Genomic DNA, 22,857 nt, shown 5'->3' on the forward strand with positions numbered 1-22,857 from the left:
TTCAGGGCAAGATTTACTATCTACCAATGCAAACATGAATATATAAATTAGAATAAAATTAATGTTTCAGATTATTTATTTATTATTCTATAGATATATAAACCCCACTTGCTTATTTTCCAACAGAACTCATAGCCTCTGAGGATGTCTGCAATAGATGTGGGTGAAACGTCAGGAGACAATGCTTGTGGAACTCACAGCAACCCAATTCCTGCTGAAACACTGCATAAACATTTATGGACAGTAATTTTGGTTACCCCCTCTGATGGTGTCACCTAGTGTGTTCTGCACTTCCTTAGTGATGCCACGATAACATGGTTCTGTAGCTAGAAATGCACAGGTAACAGATGGAATTGCAACCTAGTATGTCATCTGTCCCCAAATAAAATTATGTTACCAGTCCTACATTTTTCAGTTCACAACTGCTGTAAAATGCTACTTCTGCTCATTTTCTCATTTCTGGATTTAGTGGTTGAAATTAGAGAAAGATAGCTGTGGAACAGAAAATGGGCTGACTATTGTGATATTATATGGGTGATTTCCAAAATTCGATGATGTAGAGTAATTTAGAGCTTGGAAAAATTCTGGAAACATTTTTGAAGCACAACACCCAGAATCCCCATCCATCATAGTCACTTAGTTGTGCATAGAATAGTAACTCAACGCCAAATTACATCTGCCCATTACCCCAAAATGTAGTAAAGTACTGAAAACGTTGGCCACAATATACTTCAGCCTTTTCCAATCTGACACTTTCCGGATATTTTGGGAAAATTTTCATTGACCTCAGTCTGCAGTGTTCTTGCCAATGAATTTTGTGAGAACACAACATTCTTCCTTTTGTGCTTTTTGCTTGTTGGTTTTGAATGGACTGCTGAATTTATGGCTCATAGGTGCCCACAATTCATCCTCTCCATTCAAAAAGAAAGGAACAGTTCTAACATACCGTAGTTATATCAAGATATCTCTGAAAGACAGAAATGTTACAGATCATTAAGGGAGTAAAGCAGACACAATGTTTTATCCCTTGACAGAATGTATTGTACCTTTATGATAGATTAGTCTGATAGAGGCAGGAAAGAAAAGCCATTTAACATTTATGTGGAAATCAGTAATGGGACTACAATGCAAGTAGAAGACTAGACTTTTACTGGACAATCAACCCAGAATCTGGAAAAAAATACTATTTAGGGTTATAGTGGAGCAGTTGTATTCACCTACTGGAGCAAAAACAACAGTGTTGTGGTATCCTCTATCTCAGGCATGGGCAAACTTCAGCCCTCCAGGTGTTTTGGACTTCATCTCCGGCAGGCTGTTAGGAATTATATTTTCTTGCCTTGAGAGGTTTTTTATCTTAATGTATTTTTGAACATGAACTGATCTATAAAGATTTGGCTATATTACTAGCCAGCTTTCATTTGTTTGTTTTATGGCTGCTATGTAAATAATTTTCTTTGATTCCATTCACTTTTGCTTTCCCCTGCCTTCTGGTTCTCCTTGTTTTATTCCCTCATACCTTGAGTTCACTTCAAGGTTAAGCTCTACTTGAACTGGACAAAGACTTTTTCTCACTATACCTATGTTAATCTTCTTATCTGCTTGGCTGTCTTCATGACCCTTCAGCACTGTTAAATCAGTGATAAGTGATAATACATCTTTTGCTGATACCTTTTGCAGTTCCCTCCCCCATTACACTTCCAATATGTGAATAACTAGCAATTGGTGCTATGCTCCATTAATCTAATGAAACGGAACTTAAATAGAGTGATAACTGGAGATGGCTCTTGTACCTTTAATGGTTGTGTAAAGGGGGCATTTCAGCAGGTGTTGCTAGCTACATACCCAAAAAACAAGGAAACCTGCTGACATCTCTTCTTCACAACCATTAAATGTACAAGAGCCCTCCTGAGTTTTCAGTCTGGAATCCCTGGGTCACTTAGATGAGGTACATTTGTGGAAAAATTGAAACAAGAGTGGCTCGGCTACAACACATTGTTACGTTGGGATCGTGTGAGAGGTTGGAATGTTAACTTTTGGACTATCGTTCCCAGAAACTCCTGAATTTTGGAGCTCTGTAGTCCAAACATATCTTTCCCAAGCTCTAAATCAGTGGTTCTCAACCCGGGGTCCCTAGATGTTTTTGGCCTACAACTCCCAGAAATCCCACACGCTACTCACTTACTTTGCATGTCCCAATCTGCTGTTTGAAGCACAAAAATGAAGTTGTGTGTCCAGAGCACTATAGTGACATGAGATTGGAAAGGAGAGAAGGAAGAATTGCTGCCCCTTTGCCATGTCCCTTTGATCACCTCAGCTCTCTGGATATCAACACTTCGGGTGCCAAGCACTGCCCATCTCCATTTATGTGCCTGGTGGGCACCAGAAATGGCAGATTGAGAGAGCAAGGTAGATGCCATCCCTTTTCCTTGGGCTGCCAGGGCCTGAGGAAAATGGGATGGCAATTTAACCAACCACATCTGCTTCCAGAATAAGAATGAGCACAATTGATTACACATGCCCAGTTATGAGATACTCTGGAGTTTTGGGAAAGTTCCGGTGTATCCCTAACTTCTGTTAACATGGTTCAAAATGGCACTAAGCAGTCTTGGCTCATGTTATATAAAATCAGGTCTGAGGAATCATGCAACCATTGTAGAGCTAATTCTGCCCCCACCCCTTTGGCTTAAAGTGCCAGTGAAGATGCACCCAAAGTGTTCCAAACTTACCTTCAATGTACAGATGACGATATGCGGGGCAGTAACTGACTCAGTTTGTCAGAGACAGAAAATTCATCATCCTATTAACAATGTATGACCATCATTTGTAAACTGACAAAGGTCTAAGGAGAGCTTTTGTTTACTCTCCTAAATGAATTACTCATTTCCTTTAAGATGTGGCTGTGATTCAACACATGTGCAGCTGCCACGCAAGGTCTTTCTGCATAGTTTCACAGGAGGATATGCTGTGGAATATGTGTAGAGCCAGCCGTAATATTCATCAGTGGGTGACAGCTGTCCAGGAAGCTCATTTTGGGTGTCATGGAAAGACAGCAAATTCTTAATTATTAAAGAATTATTTTTATTGCTTGGGAGGTTTGGAAGTTCCTGTGCCAAAATAAATCGATTCAATCTGCATCCTATTTCCCTTGATTTGGCATGGGGCAATTTGCTGCCTATCTCGGGAAACAACATTATTGCGAGGTATAGCCTTGAGGGGACTTCCACCACTTCAGGGGACAGGCTGAGAAAGGATTTGCTTTTCCTTTAGTTAACTAGAGTTATGATAATTATGGTAGGGAATATTGAAATTGTATGACCCTCCAGATATTGTTGAACTGCAGTTCTCAAGTTTCTCAATCATTGGCTATGCCGGAAAGAACAACTGAGAGTTCTAGCTCAGTAATATCTGGCAGGCCATTTATTTATTTATTTACAGTATTTATATTCCGCCCTTCTCACCCCGAAGGGGACTCAGGGCAGATCACAATATACACATAATTGGCAAACATTCAATGCCATATACACATAGAACAGAGACAGAGACAGACATAGAGGCAATTTAAACTTCTCCAGCTTCCTCAGGGTATGCTCGATTCCGGCCACAGGGGGAGCAGCTGCTTCATCATCCACTGCGATTTTCTTAGGGTGTCGTATATTAGTTAAATTAGCCTCCCCACATATAAGTGGTACCTAAAATTCCTACTAGATAGATGCAACTATCTTTCGGGATGCTTAGGTCAGCAACGAGCAGGGGCTATTTATTTTATTTTTAATGGTCAGGTTCTCATTCCACCATGGGTTGGCCTCGAACTCATGAAGTGATTTATTGCAGCTGGCTACTAACCAGCCTGTGCCACAGCTCGGCCATACAGTTCTGAGCTCCAGATAAAAATAAAGCAACATGGCTACTAGCCTGTAATATATAACATTGGCCAGCCCTCTAAATTCACTAGAATTACAGGTGCAGAATTCCAACAAAAGTGGGAAAAACTGAATTAAAACAACACGTTTTAAATCTCACAGCACACCTCTTTAGGAATCCTTAAGTTCTCCAGCACTGCTATATGATCAACTTCCACTGGATGTTGACAACAAAATTGCACTGGAGGGCCTAGAGATTTCTAGAAAGAAAGGTAGAATACAGTATATTTGTTTCTCCCCAGAACTGGTTATCCTAGGGGATAAAAGCCTTGTGACTTGAAGGTTGGGTTGCTGACCTGAAGGCTGCCAGGTTCGAATCCCACCTGAGGAGAGCGTGGATGAGCTCCCTCTATCAGTTTCAGCTCCATGCAGGGACATGAGAGAAGCCTCCCACGAGGATGGTAAAACATCAAAACATCCAGGCGTCCCCTGAGCAACGTCCTTGCAAACAGCCAATTCTCTCACTCCAGAAGCAACTCTGGTTGCTCCTGACACGAAAAAAATTTTTATGCAAATATTTGAAAAGCCACCCAGCTTCCTTAAATGACCAGTACTTTGCAAGTATTCCTAAAAGAAAAGTACAGAGACAACATCCCTCTCATACAGAAAATCCATCCATTTATTTCAAAATTTGTGGCATTAGAAAATACAGTTTCAAGCTGTTCTCTATTGCATCATTTAAAAAATTAACCGTTCACCAGCCCTCCAAAAACTCTTTGCTTTTTGTTTCAGCCGTACATAAAACATTTCATATTTTAAAAAATATGTTTGAGACTAAGTGCAAACATTCAGTGTATAGTCTGACTAGGAAAATATACCCGAAATATGTAATGTGCTAACCTATTTCTGTGCTTTTAAATACATACTTTCCTCAGCAAATCCATCTTTTAGATTGTCCCATCTCAAGAAAAATGTTCAAATATTTCCCTGACCAAAGTAAAATTAATTAAGTCAAATGTTACTAGTAGTTTATAGAGTCAAGTAATCAGCATTAACAGTACTGTCCTATTCACATTTAGTCACATGTCCTGGAAAATTCAGGCTGTTTTTCTTCCCAGGAAATGTGTATAGGACACCAACCTACTACATGAACTGCAGTGTACAATGGAGAAGGAATTTGCAAGACTGTAGTTCTATCCAGAAAACAGTTTAACTCTATTTGTTGATTATATTTCTATCCCACTTTTCCTCCAAGGATGATGAGGCAGTTTAGCTGTCTGCCTGTGTTTAAAAGTCTTCATTTGCAGCCCTTCTTTCAATCCCATCGGCACTGGAGATATGTCTTCTCAAGGTTTGAGTGAGGGCTTTTTTAGTGGCCACTCTCAGGCTCTGTTAAGGGAGGCTAGGTGACTCGGGATGCAGCTACACTGTAGAATTAATGTGGTTTAACATCCCTCTTTAACTGCCATGGATAAATGCCAAGGAATCACTGGAGTTGTAGTTTGGGCAAGGTACAGGCACTATTTGGCTACAGACCTTGTAAAACTGAAACTCCAGCAATTGTTGTTTTCCTTCTACTGAGCAGCATCAATGTGGTCAAGATGGCAAAAGGTATTAATGAGAATAAAGCAGACAAGCTAGAAGAGGCAGCAGCAGTAGTTCGCTTTAATCCCTATACGTTATTGGTTTGGTCCAGTGGGTGAGGAAACCCCAAAGGAGGGTTGCATTTTTTATTTTGGGCATTCACGTTTGCATCTAAGGTTACAATATAGTTGAACAGGATTCAATTCATTTATGTTTCATGTATAGCTTATACATGTAGCCTGATTTTTTTTACACAACTCCCTGCATCTCGGCAATTACGGGCTGTTATGGACGGCACTGATAGGGATTGAACCTACGAATTTAATACAATTGTTAGTTCCAGCTAAAGTAGAACACTAATGCAAGCATGGGCAAACTTCCAGGTGTTTTGGACATCAACTCCAACAATTCCTAACAGCCTACTGGCTGTTAGGCATTGTGGAAATTGACATCCAAAAAACCTGGAAGGCTGCAGTTTGTCAATGCCTGCTCTAATCGAACTCACATCAAAGTTGATTTACCAAGTTCTCATTGATTCAAGTTATGAGTAACAATTCAATTTCGACCTCCCACATTTAGAGAGTGCTGCTTGGAGAGCTGAAGAGATTTAATAATGTCACAGTCTTTATTGGCCCCATCAAAGAGTGCAGCTTGCAATACTATGCAAAGTTATCTGGAATACTGACATCTGGGATGAGGCCTGTATGATGCTGGTACAGCTTGAACATCCCTTGTCTAGAATTTCAAAATCTGAAATACTCTGAAATCTAAACGTATCCACATAGACCACACCTGTCAAATACATGGCGCACAGGTCAAATCCAACTCAGTATGTCATTTTATGTGGCCTGTGAAGCTTTCCATGCCAGACCAACAGAATTTCATTTATACAGTCTTACAATTACAACCGGCCCTTTGAAGGAAACCATAAGGTTGATGTGGCCTTTGGTGAAAATGAGTTTGACACCCTTAACATAGACAGATGAGATAGTGACACCTTTGCTTTCTGATGGTTCAGTGTGCACAAGTTTCATTTAATGCACAAAATTATTAAAAATATAATCTATAAAATTACCTTTAGGCTATGTTGAAAAGCTGTATATCAAACATAAATGAATTTCATGTTTAGAGTTTGATCCCAGCTCCAAAATATCTCATTATGTGTTTATATGCAAATACAGTAGAGTCTCACTTATCCAAGCCTCGCTTATCCAAGCCTCTGGATTATCCAAGCCATTTTTGTAGTCAATGTTTTCAATATATTGTGATATTTTGGTGCTAAATTCGTAAATACAGTAATTACAACATAACATTACTGCATATTAACTACTTTTTCTGTCAAATTTGTTGTAAAACATGATGTTTTGGTGCTTAATTTGTAAAATCATAACCTAATTTGATGTTTAATAGGCTTTTCCTTAATCCGTCCTCATTATCCAAGATATTTGTTTATCCAAGTTTCTGCCGGCCCATTTAGCTTGGATAAGTGAGACTCTACTGTAAAGGTATTCCAAAATCCTCCTTTTAAAAACAAAATTCAAAGTACTTTTTGGTCTCAAGCATTTCGGACAAGGGATACTCTACCTGCAATGTCAAATAATTATTCATTTTCAGAAAACACAACATATTTTTCTTCTTATGAGACAGAAGAAAGGCTATTCACTACCCTTGTATTCTACTAACTGCATGTCATTTGGGGCAGTGGCTGCAAACTATGCAGGGTTTGATCTGAGGAATCTCCTGTTTGAATGGCTCTGGAATGTTAAAAAGAACACTAGGGATGAGGGAATAATAATATATAGTTATCCTTATTTTCCTAACAGAGGAAATCTTTTTGGATGGCTATCAATCACATCAAGCACGGAGGCAAACAGGTTTGAAAGTGCCATGCTGCTCTTTCTAGATGGCTTCCAATTCTAAACAATGTGACTCACAGCCAGCTTGGGGGGCAGGAAGAGCTGTAGACAAATACAATTTCTGAACAATTTCTTTTGGTGATCAGGACACTGGACAAAACCAGAAGTGTATGACACAAAAATGACTGACTTATGTTATTCAGTGAAGGTCTCTTACTGCAGTGCTAATCTGATGCAGAAAGAAAGCAAGGAGTCTGGCTTTCATTTGCAGAGACCAGGCATTGGGAATGTATTTCAGGAAAAATTTGATGGATCAAGTAATCTGAAATTGCATGGACAGACCCAAAGGGAAAAGTGTGATATTTTGTACGCCAATTGCAAGGAAACCCAAGGCAACAGTAGCACCTGTCTCAGTCCAAGACCTGGTCTTACATATGACTACCTCGAATGGAGGTAGACATGTCACTGATTCTCCATCTTTTTCATTGTACTGGTAGAGATCAATCACACAGTGGAGGTGGAAAATCAGAAAGTTTAGGCATGTTCCAGCTACAAGAATTTCACATTAGAAGAGTGGGCCCTGGTCTAATAGGAATGTGTTCACCATCCTTAGTCTAAAAGAAGCTTCACAGTATGGATCAGCTGTTTATCAAGAAGCAAATAATGGGCTTAAGGGCTGCAGACTAAATCTAGTTCGGCCAGACATTTAGTTGGCAATCTGCCTTGCTGTATCAGATGCACAGAGCAATGATGGCTATTGCTTTCATGTACCTTTTCTAAGCTGTCTGTAAGCATCTAGCTGCCTGAAGCTGGGAGCCAAACTGGTGACCTGGTGGACCCTGGACTGTTCCAGCACTACATTTCTTACATTCTTAATGCCAGCATGAGGACATTCTGAATTTTTTTCTGAGCATTCTTAATCTTCAAAAGACAACTAGTTGTTTTTTCAGCCTGTGTTTGTTGAGCTGATACACATTCATGTAGGAATACTTAGGCAAACAGCTCTGCAGTTCAGCGGGACAAATAAGTCACACTGCAGCTCTGGTGCTGGGTAATTACCTTGGAAATTCCATGGATTGAATTGCTTTTAATATGTTAGCATCAAGACAACAAATTATCTGTTCCTGGCTTGAAGCATTATACTATCAGGCCAAGATGGCCATCAGCTAGTGAAAGCTGTATTCCACTCAAATCTTTCTGTAAGTGAAACTAGAAATCACACTAAGAGTATCTCAGTATGTGAACTGGCATTCTGGCTATGTTGCTGGGTTGAAGGAGTTTGGAATTAAGCTGTTTTCACTCTTGCTTTCATCTGACATATTTTTGGCTTACCTGTCTGCGGATCTTAGCTAGCAGAGATGTTTTGGGTGCTCTGTGAGAAGATCAACCAGCCCAAGAGGGTATTTTGGTTGGAGTTTCATAGCCAATACTGACTTCTAGAATTGAAGCAGTGATGTGCTACAGATCAGAGGTATTTTTGGCTCTTCTGAATCTATATCAAGCCATACATGGACACTTAGTAGTGATTAGAAGTGACTTCCAGTTTTTTGCTATTCCAGGGATGAGGAAGCACAATTTAGAAGCTAAAATAGGGCACCTGGAATCTAATTTGCACCTCCCTCGCCCCAACAATGGATAGGTCTACAGTGACCAAAGGGACATATGGAACCCTCCCTGTAAGAGCTGGGTGGAACCTACATACCACATGATCCCCAGTCATACCATGGAGAGAGAACACCTTCTGAATTAGGATGTTGCTATTGTTACTGTGTGCCTTCAAGTCATTTCTGATTTATAGTGATGGAACGGCCATGGGTTTTTCTAAGGCTTTGTGAGTTGCCCAGGTCGCCCAATGTTCTACATAGTCATAATTCAACCTCAAACCACTAAACCATGTTGGTTCTCCTTGATAGATAGGATGCCACTGCCCATCTATAAAACATAGCATCATGAACATTGCATTTCAAAATAGGGGTTGCTGCCCTCACTCTCCCTCCCATTCATAACTCAAAGACACAAGATTTCCCCCCTACACATTTCACTGAAAATGAATCAGATTCCTCCTCCACTTTTGTTTCTACCTGGAATATCTATTTACTTCTCATATATCAAGATGGCTAAATTGTAGTCTTAAATCACAGTACATATTACTAACATAACGAACCCTATGACCAGTCCTGATTTTTCTGTCATAACTTAACTTGCTGAACATGCTAGATAACAATTTAAAAAATCCATAATTTTAATCAAAGAATGGCAACTTTTTCCAACCAGAAATATCTACTAGGAAGCTAACTTTAAAAAAAACAAAAAAACGCACATACATACATAAACACATATGCATTTGGCAAATTCCATAGCTGTAGATAAATTAGAATTATGAGAATAATTTGAGGACTAGAACACACTAAATCTAGATTTCCCCCTAAAAGATTAGACATTTTTAGCATCCTATAAAGCAAGGCACAGACATACAAAATTGTGAATTATCAGCCCAGTGACTTCATTCTATATAGATCTATCTATCAATATATAAATATATAATATATGTACACAAAGTCAAATGTGCTGGTCTTCATAATATAACAGGATACAATAGTAAACAAATTAAGAACCCCCTTGGAATGAAATCTGAATTCTATCAGGGAAAGTCTCAATGTCTCGGGTTTTTTTCCAGGAAAAGAAAATGATAGAGGTATATAAAATATGATGTGCAGATAAAGAAGATAAGGAGATATTTCCTTCATAATAGTAGAGCTTGGAAGCATCCAACGAAGACAAAAAGTGGAATATTCAGGACAGCTAAAAATTAATTACTGATGTAGACGGCTTTAAAATGAGACTGACTAGATTCATAGACAATATGGCTATCAATGGCTACTAATTGTGATGGCTCTCTGTTACCTCTGATATAAGATGCAATATATCTTTGAAGCCCAGTTGCTTAGAGACTGAGCAGGGTAGTGCTATTTTACTCGTCCTGCTGTGGGCCCCTCAAAGAAATTTGGTTGTCCACCCTGAGAAGACAAAACCAGCCTAGATTGGCCTTTGGTCAGATCCCGCAGGGTTCTTCTTGGGGTCTGACCCCAGACCCTGCCATTTCGGCTGATGTGTCTTTTTCCTGAGGGAAAGGATTTAGGGGATACATAAACAAAAACACATCAAGCTGCTATCTTTTATTATTCTGACTCACTCACAGAGATCAATGTGTGCTGCTAACAAGCTGTGGAAGGAGCATTAAGCAGTAGACAAGTATCCACAGGAAAATTATGAAGTAAAAGAGCTCAGGTTGGTCTGTCCGTGAAGAAGTAATATGTGAGCTGGACTTTTCTGGAGATTCTTTCTTTTCAGTGTCTTTTCTCTTCCTGGAAATAAAAGAGAGAGAGAGAGAGAGAGAAAAGAGAAAAGAACAGATAACAAATGTGAACACATTTCCTGAGCTCAGGACTGGAAGCTCTACTTCGGATCTCATGATAAATAGGGACTGTTTTCACATGAAATGTTCTTCACTCCTATCCATGTGACACCTTTGTTACCATCCTTTAGTAAGGAGTATCTGGAATTTCAGAAGCCCATGGGATATATATGGATATATATATAAGCTAGATTTTACCTGTGTTTGTTGTAAATATTTTAATAGTGCTTAATTTATCTCACTGTTTTAACTATGTTGTGCCTCTCCTCGAGTCCCATGGAGAGGTGGGTAATTAATCAATATAATCATCATCATCATCATCATCATCATCGCCATCATTATATAAATACATTTGGTTTGCCGGGTTCATTGATGTTTGGCAGGCTACAAGAAATGTTCACTGCTGTTTTCATTTTCTGTCACTGCTATTTTCAACTATGGTTTTTATACAGTGGTGTTTTTACAGTATAATTCCCATATCTGTGGGTGATACATTACTGAACTTACTATGGAAAAAGGAACTGTAGAAAATAGTGAGTCCCATTGAAATGAATTACTTCTGTCAGAAGTTACCATAGAGTTATACCGGAGGACTTGGAACATTCTCAGAGAGGTATCCTCTTTAAAAATCTGCTAGATCCTCCAATTGTATATTAGCTCAGAAGTACCTGGAGGAACTAAAAAAAATTCCTAAACAGGAATATTTAGGTACCAGTTCTGTGGGTATGGGAGTCATATTGTATTTCATTTGCTGGGCTTCTCCTTCATGAGAAAAAAAGTTTAAATGCTATCTAGCAGAAATAGCCCTTGCATGAAAGCTCTGCAACATGGAGAATTCCTGATAAATGTACAGTTTTCAGATGTAAATTCTTCTTCATTCCACCTCTATGAATGGTTACAATTAAACATCAACTCCTGGAAGAGATTTGGGGAACTGCAGGGAAGTCTCTGGCTTTGTAGAACGTTGTTGTTGTTACGTGCTTTCTTGTCAACTTTGAATTAATGGGAAACTTTTTTTGGCAAGATTTATTTTTCCTTCCCGTGTTCCAAAGTCACCCAATGGGTTTACTTAATTGAGTGGAGATTCAGTTGCACGTCTCTTAATATTCAAATCACTACAGCACATTATGTTTTAAATTGATGAGCAAAGGGTGAAGGCAGAGTTAATAGTCAAAGTGATGTTGCATTGGGTTTTGCACCCACAGTATGAGCCCAGCTTCCTTGAACTTCATGGTTTGCAAGGCAGACATGCATTCTAAAATCTAGAACACTTCAGTTGGCCACCAAACCTTGATATTCTTGCATTCAAACTTTAAGCTGCTGCCAAGATTTTTGTTATTCTAAGCAAAATCAGAATTTGTGTGAGTGTTTGTATGAATATATGTATGTGTGTTTTATATGAAGAATAAAACCAGCAACTGTAAGGATTGGGTTAGAAAACTTCTTGGTAATCATGTCTGGCTTCTAATCAGTGCAATTCATAGAAAATTCATCCTGCCATCTTGAAGAACCTGGTTTCCAATTCTTCTCCCCCTATAAGACTTTGGCTTTGGGAAGGACAAACTATATTTGCACTCAGTATGATTACATGAACACCCCAAGTAGCTAAATATTACACCTGTCTTCACTTTAATGCTCAAAATACAAAAGAGAAGAGAAAAGTACCCACCTGATAGAAGGATTTGTGCTTTCACTTGCAGCTGTGCTCATCTGTAGATCAGCACCACCATTTTCCTGAAAATATTTAATCCACAATTGTAACAACAATGGAACCAAGTGCCCCAAATTGTCATGGATCTGACACAATTTTACATAAAATCAGGACAGTCTAATCCCATCTATTTTGCTGGGCTTCTTTAATGAATTTTGGAACAGTATGGACAAATTGTTTTCGGAGTTATAATGTATAAAGCATGCACCTCAAAATGAGTTCTGGGTTCTGCAATTCAACCTTTCCACTGTAGTATGTATACTATGACCCCTATATCTGTGGGGGGTACATTCCTGGACTCCCTGTGGAAATGCAAAACTGTGGATAATAGCAAACACTTTTATTGATGTCTTTTGGCAAAAGTATACTATAGAACAGGCATGGGCAAACTTCAGCCCTCCAGGTGTTTTGGACTTCAACTCCCACAATTCCTAACAGCCAGCCTGGAGGGCCAAAGTTTGCCCATGCCTGCTATAGAATCATGATTCAGGACCTAGAACATGTACAATTCTCTAGAATATCTAGGTCTTCCAATGCAACCCTTGGTCAATGTCTGGTGGAAGCACACCACAGAATCATGCTGGAAGAAAAGGTCTAGGGCAGGCATGTAGCCAGGTGGGAGGGGGGCTTGAGGGGCTTCAAGGTGGTCTGCGAGAAGGCTTTACATTTATTATTTAAACTGTTATGTTTATTCATATCAAGATCTGATCACCATGCTCAATATATCCCATATACATGGGGGTATTGAGATAACGATACAAAAGGTTTGCTAGGGTAGAACCTCTCTCACTCAGACTCAGCCCCCCCCCCCCGGCAAAAAAAATTAAAATAAATGAATCAAAATCCTGGCTAAGGGCCTGGTCTAGAGAAAACATATTCATTTTGATGTGGGTAACTGAAACCACAGACACTGGTCCCACAAGTACATGAGCCATACTGCACTAACCTTGCACCTCTATGTGTTGCTTTAGTCAGCCATATTCCAGTCAGAGAGTAATTACTGATACCATATTATTAACTGGAATTGCATTTGTTGAAACACTGCATTTCCATGACTAATCAAGCCCAACAAAAGCAAGCTCCAGTCTTCCATAACTATATATGCAAATCATCAAGACAAACGGACTCTCAACACCTTTGGGTTAAGAGCAGACTTGCTAAGTTTACAATAGAAAAAGAAACCAGCTAAACTGGTAGGTTTAAGAGATCTCTAGTGAATAAGTGAAGAGAATGTTACAGTATGCTTGGATCATTGTGTGTATACAAAAATTCACTCACCTAATGTTTATATTCTTTCCACAAGAAAGGAGAAATAATACACCTGCAATAATCTATTACTTTCCCCCACAACAGCTGCAACCAACCAATTGTAAGAATATAGCTGTTCCTCCACATTTGTTGTTTTAACTTTTACACATTTTGTTATTCATTGGTTTAATTTAAATGTTCTTTTTTGGGATCTCTTGGTCCTCCAGTGTGATTCTATGGTCAACTTCCTCTGATCATGCTGGAAGACCTAGAGATTTCTAGAGAAAACACATCTCTAGGAATGTCATGGTCCTCCAATGTTATTGTATGGATAGCATCCAACGGAAGTTGACCATACAGTAATACTGGAAGACCTAGAAATTCATAGAGAGGTATTCTCTCAGGTTAAAAAAGTGATTTCTTTATTAATGGTTTTTCACTTGATTTAAGATGACCGAACTGAGATAATCACACACAAGACAATGGAAAAAACATCTGTCCAGAACCTACAGTCCTATAGTCTGGAAGCAAAACCTTCTGAACACAGTGAGACTTACTTCTGAACACACACACATGTATATATATCAGACTGGACTTTAAATCCTAGGTATAACCAACCCAAACTATTTAGCATTATGTTATTCAATGTTCATTTTGGGGGGCTGTTAAGAGGAATGAAAAGAAACCATATACATACCTTACAGGTAGAATCAGAAACATATCTTTGGAAAACAACATTGGGATCACTATGGCTAATTCTGAAAAGCATAAATAAAACATTATATAAGTATGGACTAATTTGAAAGGTGGTCATCTGCTAAAGTAGGTGTACCCAACTTAGTGGCCTCCAGATATACTGGATTATACTTTCCATCACTTCTAGCCAATGTTGTTGCTGGGATAGTGGTAGTAGTAACCCAGTATATCTGGAGAGGAGCAAACTGGAAATGGTTAAAGAAACAAACGGGGCTCTTCCATTTGGATATATATAGATGAATCTTTGTACTGTATGGTGAACTCATATTATCCATATAAGTTCTTTTCTCAAGTGTAACCAAAATGCCTAAAATACTACTACCACTATCCCAGCATCCACATTTTACAGAATCGAATAGTCTCAGCCTAACATAAAGGTGTTGTGAATGAGCCAGTGGCTTCTGGATAAAGAGCGACCCAATCCCCACACTCACGTATGATTCTGGGATGTTGTCGACCCAAGGAATACATAGCCCTGAGTATATTACTGGACTGTATATCCCACCATTTATCACACTGGAAATATTGGTTAGACTTCATAGGTAATGTACACGAACAACATCTGGAGGCCACATGTTCTCTGCTAGTAGACACTTGCTGCTATGTAACCCCCACTTGTTGCTATGTAACCCCTTCTCTTTACGCAGTGAGGGAGTGTAGCATGCAGGCAGAAAAGGGTATGATAGTGAACACTATGAGATGAAAATAAATCCCACTAAGTTAGAGGATACAAAGTATGAAAGAAAGTGCCAACATGAGTGGAAGTTACTTAGAAGGCTACCAAAACTGCAGGGTGGAAATTTCTTGGAAATAAAAGAATAAAATAGAGGTGAATGGAAGCAAGTAGAATTATTTGAATGTGACACTGTAGTTTTTCCACTAAGGATGCATCTATGCTATAGAATCAGTGCATTCTGGCACCATTTTATCTGCCATGGCTTGCTATGAGGCAGTATCAAACTGCATTAATTCTACAGTGTAGGTGCACTGTAAGCATTTTCCAAGGAAAGCAATGAACACTTTAACAATTTCCCCACAAAGTCTTTGAAAACCAAAGTTTTTGATTTTCTACATAAATTAACCATGCAATAATTTTTAATGGAAGAAATCCCCAATTTTTTTTTTTTTTTTTGCACAGGCAACAGTGCTGGGTTTTTTGTGTGTGTATGAGGGAAATTATATCTCTGTGTAGAAATATTCAAATGCTGTTTCTACACAAAACAAACAGACACAATTTCTTTAAGTATATGTGAGCACATGCTTGAAGAGGTGAACGGGTTTCAAATGGGAAAGCCCCATTCAGCTGAATGACTGCTGCTATGACAGAAGCCATTGAAACAGTGAAAGCAACTGGGCACAAAAAGTTCCTTGAATATTGGTTGGATCACATCCTTCCAAAAAGCATTTGGTCACCTGAGCACTTGTCTAGGATTTCCTCAAGGCGCTCAGTAAAATATGAGACATGGCAGGTAAATAAACCAGACATGGAAAGTGGCAAGACAGGTTTTATGGCCAGAAAGCAAGGAAACAAAGAGTACCTTGAAAGTCCCTGATGATCCATAGGTTCATCTTCTTGCTTATCTAGTAACCGAGTAGAGCAAGCTTTTGGACTCTGGGGGTTTTCTCCTTGTAAAATTGCCTTGTTTTTCCGTTTCTCTTTCTTTTTACTTTTTTCTTCTGGCGGTTTTCTTTCTTCAGCTGCAGTATCAAACTCGTTCACCACAATCTATTACACACACACATTTAAAAAACAGTGTTAAAATACAAACTTCATATAAGCTTAACAACACAAGCTTATTTTAAGGTGAACTTATTTAGTGATTATTATATCTGTCTACATTTCTAAACAACAATTATATTAACATTTCTGTACTAGCTACTCCCACAAAATAAAATTCCCCTAAACATATAACATGAAAATTAAACAATAATACTAAAACATAGCCACAAAAGAATCAGAAATAAATAACATTATGTACAATAGATCATTGAAACACTTAGACCAGATGACTGAAAAAATAGTAATAAACAAATAAGTGGCAAAAAATATTTTAGATGACAATAAAAAAGAATAAAACAGGAAAAAATGTAACTTTCTAGGACACTGAGTTTAATATACCGTGAGTCACATGTGAAAAGGCCCTTTCACGCAGCCCTGCAAACCATCCTTTACTGACCATATGGTCACTTATTAAAACTTCAAATTTGCATTAAATGCTTAAAAAATTCTACAAGTAACTTAAACTAATATTATTAACGTAGTGGGAAACCTTGTGTCCAGGTGAGCCACATACTTTCTCTTTCTGCTGCCCAAGTGCTAACTGGAGATGGCAACCTCAAAGAAGCCCGGTGCTCCCTACTTGTGTTTCCCTATCTTTAAACTGGACTTGTCCTCAAGTTAGAGAAAGGACTGGAAAATGCTATGTGCCTATAACGGTGGTTCTCAACCTGTGAATCCCCAGATGTTTTGATCTTCAACTCCCAGAAATCCTAACAGCTGAGAAACTGGCTGGGATTTCTGGGAGTTGTAGATCAAAACACCTGGGAACCGACGGGTTGAGAACCCTGGCCTACAACCTGATCTTCTCCTTTTGGGTAGGTTTTTCCTACATATAGAATTTGATACTATGGCAGTGCCAAATGGAAGTCTTGGGATAGTAATGGAAGAGATACACCAAGCAGATTGGTATAGGCTGGCATTCTATTGGTTAGTCTTGACCAGACCCATTCAAACAATTGTTGAAGAAGGATGTAACATAGATATCAATGTAATTCTGGTCTTCCAAATGTTTTGGACTTCAACTCCCAGAATACCCAACCATAGGCCAAGGTAGCTCACGATGCCTTAGCTTTTTTACCATTGTGTTTATAACTCTTTCTTGTTTTAACTTTGTTATAAACCAAATTGTGTGCCATCTCAGGAGAAAGGTGGGATATAAAGGAAATGAAATTGTATAACCAAAAGGCTGACTGAAACTACCATGGAGGTGTGCTCATTAGAAAAGTCAGGATTAGCTGCAGTTCTTTGTCAAATATGCAAATGATGGCAAACCAAGGTGTATAATGTGCAAAATAATGCTAAATAGATTTTCTAATACTCTTCCAAGAAAAGCAAACCAATCCATAGGCTTTAAAGGTTGACAACTGAGGGAAAATTGACTTTCTTGTACAGTTTGGTTTACTTGTATTCTTTTATTTTATGTTTTCAACTGCTTCCAATTTTATTATCAAATGATGCCCCTTTTTCAAGTTAGTCTAAAGCAGCATATACAAAAGAAGAAATCTTCTAAAAACTAACCAGATGGCTTATAGTAAAAGTTAATACATTCATGCAAACAAGAGTAAAAACAAGCATTACCACAGGGATAGCTGGGTGACCAGAATCTTTCTCAGCAGAGGATACACTGCTGTTTGCTTTCAGGCACACAGTCTTCCCTGCAGGCATAGCCTTGCTATGAGAAGACTTCTTATGAGAATCTTTCTTTTGCTTTTCTAGTCCTTTATCCTCTGCTGTTGCTGGTGCTTTGGTGTATAGGCTTAACTTAGAAATGCCCTCCTCAAAGTTTAGACTATGTGTCTCTTTTTCAGCTAAACAATTTACTATGAGCTCAGCACAGATTTTATTGTTTTCTGAAAGGGATGGATCTGGGTCTAAGTCTTGGTCTGGTGTGGCAAAGGCATCCAACACTTCTGAAATGGGGACATCATAGTGTGGATAATAGAAGAGGTCATGGGGAATTACAGAAACTTTAGAAGAATTTGGTGGCTTCACACTCACTGGCACATCTTCGCTGGTAATATCCAGGCTCTTGGGAGTGTTTCTGATTGGTAAAGAAAAACATTCAGATGGACACGATGCCTCAGAAGTATCACTGAAGTCAGGTTCATCTATTTCCTGGCAAGAATTAGGCATTTTGTTCTTGTCTGCCACTTGCTTTGCATGCTCATGATTTTCTGGAAACTTTGATATTTCCTCATGCAACATTTGTAATACATATTTATGGGCACTCTCTTCCTCCTGAGAATCTAAAATTGGATGCTCAAGGTCCTTTGTTTGATGCTCTCGTATGTTTTTAGGTGAATTTGAAGTCCAAGGTAAGGAACGAGTCCTTCTCTCGGGTGTTTCTTTTGTTTCGCTGGTTGATTTTGACTCTTCAGTTTCAACTGGTTCAAGAGAGTGGGTGCGATACATAAGAATGGTTGGGGAATGGTCCTCATTGTGTGTCAGGGGTTCACTCATCCTCCGTTGATTCCCTTCAGATCTGTTCACATTTTTGGTGAGAATGTCAGCATTAGGACCAGTCTGAAAACCAATAGGTTCTGTTATTGGCAGTGAGCTTGGCCTCTGGAGTTCTCCTCTCAAAGTCTCTGGGTGATTAGACAGTGAGTGATCCTGATTATCATTACGTTCTTGGTTCTCCTGATCAAGGGGTAAACTCAGGATGTGGATTTTGGGAGGTGGTGAGTGGCTTCTGTTTAGGACAGGAGTATATGTGTGCTCTCCATTTTCATTCAGAATTAAAACCTTCCCTTGTATTTCATCCCCTGGTGACTCTTTGACATGGACATAAGTAGATTCAACTGGAAACTCCTTGTCTGGATCTGAAAAATCTTCCTGAATGACATTAGATAAAAATAATAATTAACTTATACTCATACATTTTTTGAAAAGACATTTATTATAAACTATTTCTTCATTCAAGGATTTTGCCAAGCTCAAAATAGAGAGAGAAATAATTCCTCCTTCCTTCTATCACACCGTCACTAATTAGGAGCTATTACTTGGACTTTGCTTTTGGATCATATGATTACTCTGTTGTCAGAGTTAAATGTTAATTGTTTCAATTGTGTCTTAATTGTATTTTAAGGTTTTATTTTTAAATAAATGTTTTTGTATTTTGTTTTTAAAGGCATTGAATTATTGCCACATTGTCAAGCCGCCCTGAATCCCCTTCGGGGTGAGAAAGGCGGGGTAAAAGTATCGTAAATAAATAAATAATAAAAAAACAATTTGGCATTTATGCACCATTTTACCTTTAAAATTTAACTTACATAGCTTTGTTTTCCCAAAAGTAGCTTGTTCCAAAGAACCAGATTGGATGTAACATACCTCCAAGCCCTTCTCTGTTCTAAGTCAGTTCAGGAGTCAGTGTCTTAAAATCAATAGCAAGTTCAAAGTGGTACACACCTATTGAATCAATTGTTGAATAGTAAAGACAAGACTTATGTAAACCTCATGAATTCAGTAGGCCTTCCTTAACAGAAGCCTCTGAAAAAAGCAACGTTCAGTTATCTGGATGTCTTTTGAGGTGGTTCTCAAACTTTGGTCTTCCCAGCAGCATGACCAACAACAGGAATTTGAGAACGGAGGCTGTAAACATCTGGAGGACCAGAGTATGAGAACTATTTATCTACTGCAAATGGCAGTAGCTCTCCGAGATCTCTGGGTAATTGCAAATATTTGCTATTACCTACTCACTGATCCATTTTTAATTGCAGATGCAATGGCAATGGGGACTGTCATGAGGAGTGCTTCTAAAATTCACCGCCTTATAAATTGGCCTTGGAGCATTCATAAGACAATTTATAATCTTAACTATCACAGATGGCCTCAAAGCCACCACAACTTTTTTTAAAAATAGAGTGAATCAGTGACACATTAATACTTTTAGTAGGCAAAGTAAAAAACAATGTGGAAAAATGCTGGCAATCTTGGCTTTTAAATCCATTCAAAATGATAAAATTACAACATCACTAAGAGTGTTATGACAGAATTATACTTGTCAAGGGGAGTTTAGGAGTGAGGGAAAGGAAAACACATACCCTTTCCAGTTCTGGGAAATGCTCCAAAAACTGTGCCACATAGGTCACAATCGACTGTTCATCGGGTGACTCAACCATGATGTCTGGGGAGAAATGATAACAAGGATTGTTTCATTTACTAAGGCTTATAAAAATAGCTGTGAATCAAAGTGTACTTGTGAAAATGACAGCATACACAATTTAAATGTTAAGGAATCATAGAGTAATATAGATGTCAGGTATCCCAAAAGTTATCAGTCAGTCCTCCAGCTAGTGCAAAAATTGACTGCTAAAAGCATTCCTTGGTAACAGCTATCTAAGCTCTATTTAAAAACCTCCAAAATAATTTATGACTGCTGAACAGCACTTATCATTAAGAGGTTATTCCTAATATTAATGCCCTCATCTTTATCTTATGCTTAGATTCATAACAGTGTCTTCATTTTCTTTTCCAGGTCCATCCTAACTAAAGCTACTTTTCACCATGCTGGAAAATACCAATACACACCCCAGTGCTACTCTGATGTTGTTGTTTTTTTTTTTCATTCTCTGCATGGGGCATATTTGTCAGATACAGGCCCCTTCTGTTCAGGAAATAAGCTCACTTTGAGACAGAAAAGCATTATTTAAGAAAATAGAAGCACGCTATCTCAGTTATTGTCAAAACAGGCAAGCATTGCAAGTACCATCATATATTTATATCTAGCACAGTTCAAATTTTTTGCACATTATTTTCCAATAATCAAAATGTAATATACGTTATAATACGAAAAGAGGAAAAACATAAGACAGGCAGATTGATTTAATTAAGAAGGTCGTGGCCCTGAGTTCTGAAGATTTGAGCAGGGATGTAAATCCAAGTTTGTCTTGGATGCCTCTTATTCACAGGATCTTCACAAGTCAAGGACAACTTGGCAACTTGCACAACAACTCACAATACAATAAGTACTTTACCTCTGAGACTAAATGATTTTTTTTCAACACAATCTTTCATGGACTGTGGTCCATTTCATCCATTGAATTTGATGTTCACATGTACATATGCTGAAATATATCACTTAGTCTCAAAAGTGCACCTAGAGCCCTCATAGAATCACAGAATCATAGAATTGGAAGAGACCTCATGGCCCATCCAGTCCAACCCTCTGCCAAGAAGCAGGAAAATCACATTCAAAGCACGCTGACAGATGGCCATCCAGCCTCTCTTTAAAAGCCTCCAAAAAAGGAGTCTCAATCACACTCTGAGGCAGAGAGTTCCACTGCTGAACAGCTCTCATAGTTAGGAAGTTCTTTGTAATGTTCAGGTGGGATCTCCTTTCCTGTAGTTTGAAGCCATTGTTCCGCGTTCTAGTCTCCAGGACAGCAGAAAACACGCTTGCTTCCTCCTCCCTATGATTTCTCCTCACATCTTGATACATGGCCATCATGTCCCCTCTCATCCTTCTCTTCTGCAGGCTAAACATGCCCAGCTCTTTAAGCCGCTCCTCATAGGGCTTGTTCTCCAGACCCTTGATCATTTTAGTTGCCCTCCTCTGGGCACATTCCAGATTGTCAACATCTCCCTTCAATTGCGGTGACTAGAATTGGACACAGTGCGATTCCAGGTGTGGTCTGACCAATAGAGGGGCAGCATGACTTCCCTGGATCTAGATGCTATACCCCTATTTATGCAGGCCAGAATCCCGTTGGCTTTTTTCGCCGCAACATCACACTGTTGGCTCATGTTTAACTTGTTGTCCACGAGGACTCTAAGATTTTTTTCACAAGTACTGTTGTCGAGCCAGGCATTCCCCATTCTGTATCTTTGGATTTCATTTCATTTCCTTATGTCCTAGAAAACACACACATATACATACAAGATTCTATTGACCTACCTGTATGATTCTATTGATTCATGGCTGCGCCCCCCTCCCACAAACACACATATATAATGGCACACAAAATGCATCTTTTCGTATATATTTTAACAAGGGGTTTCAGGAATGCTATCTATCCAAAGTGTTCAGAAGTATTTCAAAGGAATATGTTGGTGGATGAGTATTTGTTCTTTAGTTTCAAAGCAATTTGTCTGCTTCTTTATAACAAGAATTCCAGCATATGTAGAGGGTCAATTTTCTCTCTTGAAGCACCCACTTCTGGTTTTGATCAACTTTAATTTTTAATATTAAACAATGCAAGATAAACCACTGCTCGTGGACACTTTCAGAAGAAGCAGTTTAACTCCCATTTTGGCCAGAAAAAATTGTGTTTTGGGGAAATTTGGAGGGGGTTTGCAGCCACACAAACAAAGGGCCACACTTTGCTCATCCCAGCTTTAAAATAGCACATCTATTTATCAATTTGAGCATCACAACAGTGTGTTAGAGAACTTAATCACTGGACACAGCAAGCAGACCAATATTTAATTCTGTTTTTAATAATGAGCGATATTTAATATATGTATCATGTTGGATTTTATATTTCTAATTATATGATAATAATGATTTTTAAGATAAATGTTTTACTGTCTTGTTTCAATATGCATTTTATGTATTGCTTAATGATCTATTCTGTAATATGTTGTTGAATTGCTGCATAATTCCTGTAATGTGTGAAATGACTCAGTACCCTTTCACTATAGAATTA

The 22,857-nt window shown here is 38.6% G+C and overlaps 1 protein-coding gene across 6 annotated transcripts in view; it reads right to left on the bottom strand.

Annotated features, from left to right (window-relative positions):
• Nucleotides 1–4,516: 4,516 nt before the first annotated feature.
• The window catches only part of clmn (calmin), a 108,533-nt gene continuing 90,192 nt past the window's right edge, over nucleotides 4,517–22,857 (bottom strand). For 5 of the 6 annotated variants that reach the window (XM_003214331.4, XM_062968437.1, XM_008108062.2 and 2 more), the window contains 6 exons: nucleotides 20,254–20,336; nucleotides 17,789–19,045; nucleotides 15,969–16,156; nucleotides 14,372–14,432; nucleotides 12,385–12,449; nucleotides 4,517–10,665 (listed from right to left, as the gene is read on the bottom strand). In XM_003214331.4, coding sequence (XP_003214379.1) covers nucleotides 10,503–10,665; nucleotides 12,385–12,449; nucleotides 14,372–14,432; nucleotides 15,969–16,156; nucleotides 17,789–19,045; nucleotides 20,254–20,336 — 1,817 coding nt within the window. In that variant the 3' untranslated portion in view covers nucleotides 4,517–10,502. The remainder of the gene's footprint in view (nucleotides 10,666–12,384; nucleotides 12,450–14,371; nucleotides 14,433–15,968; nucleotides 16,157–17,788; nucleotides 19,046–20,253; nucleotides 20,337–22,857) is intronic. The other variant, XM_008108113.3, reaches the window with a different exon arrangement.

Source organism: Anolis carolinensis, chromosome 1 (assembly GCF_035594765.1).
Source record: "Anolis carolinensis isolate JA03-04 chromosome 1, rAnoCar3.1.pri, whole genome shotgun sequence".
NCBI lineage: Eukaryota > Metazoa > Chordata > Lepidosauria > Squamata > Dactyloidae > Anolis > Anolis carolinensis.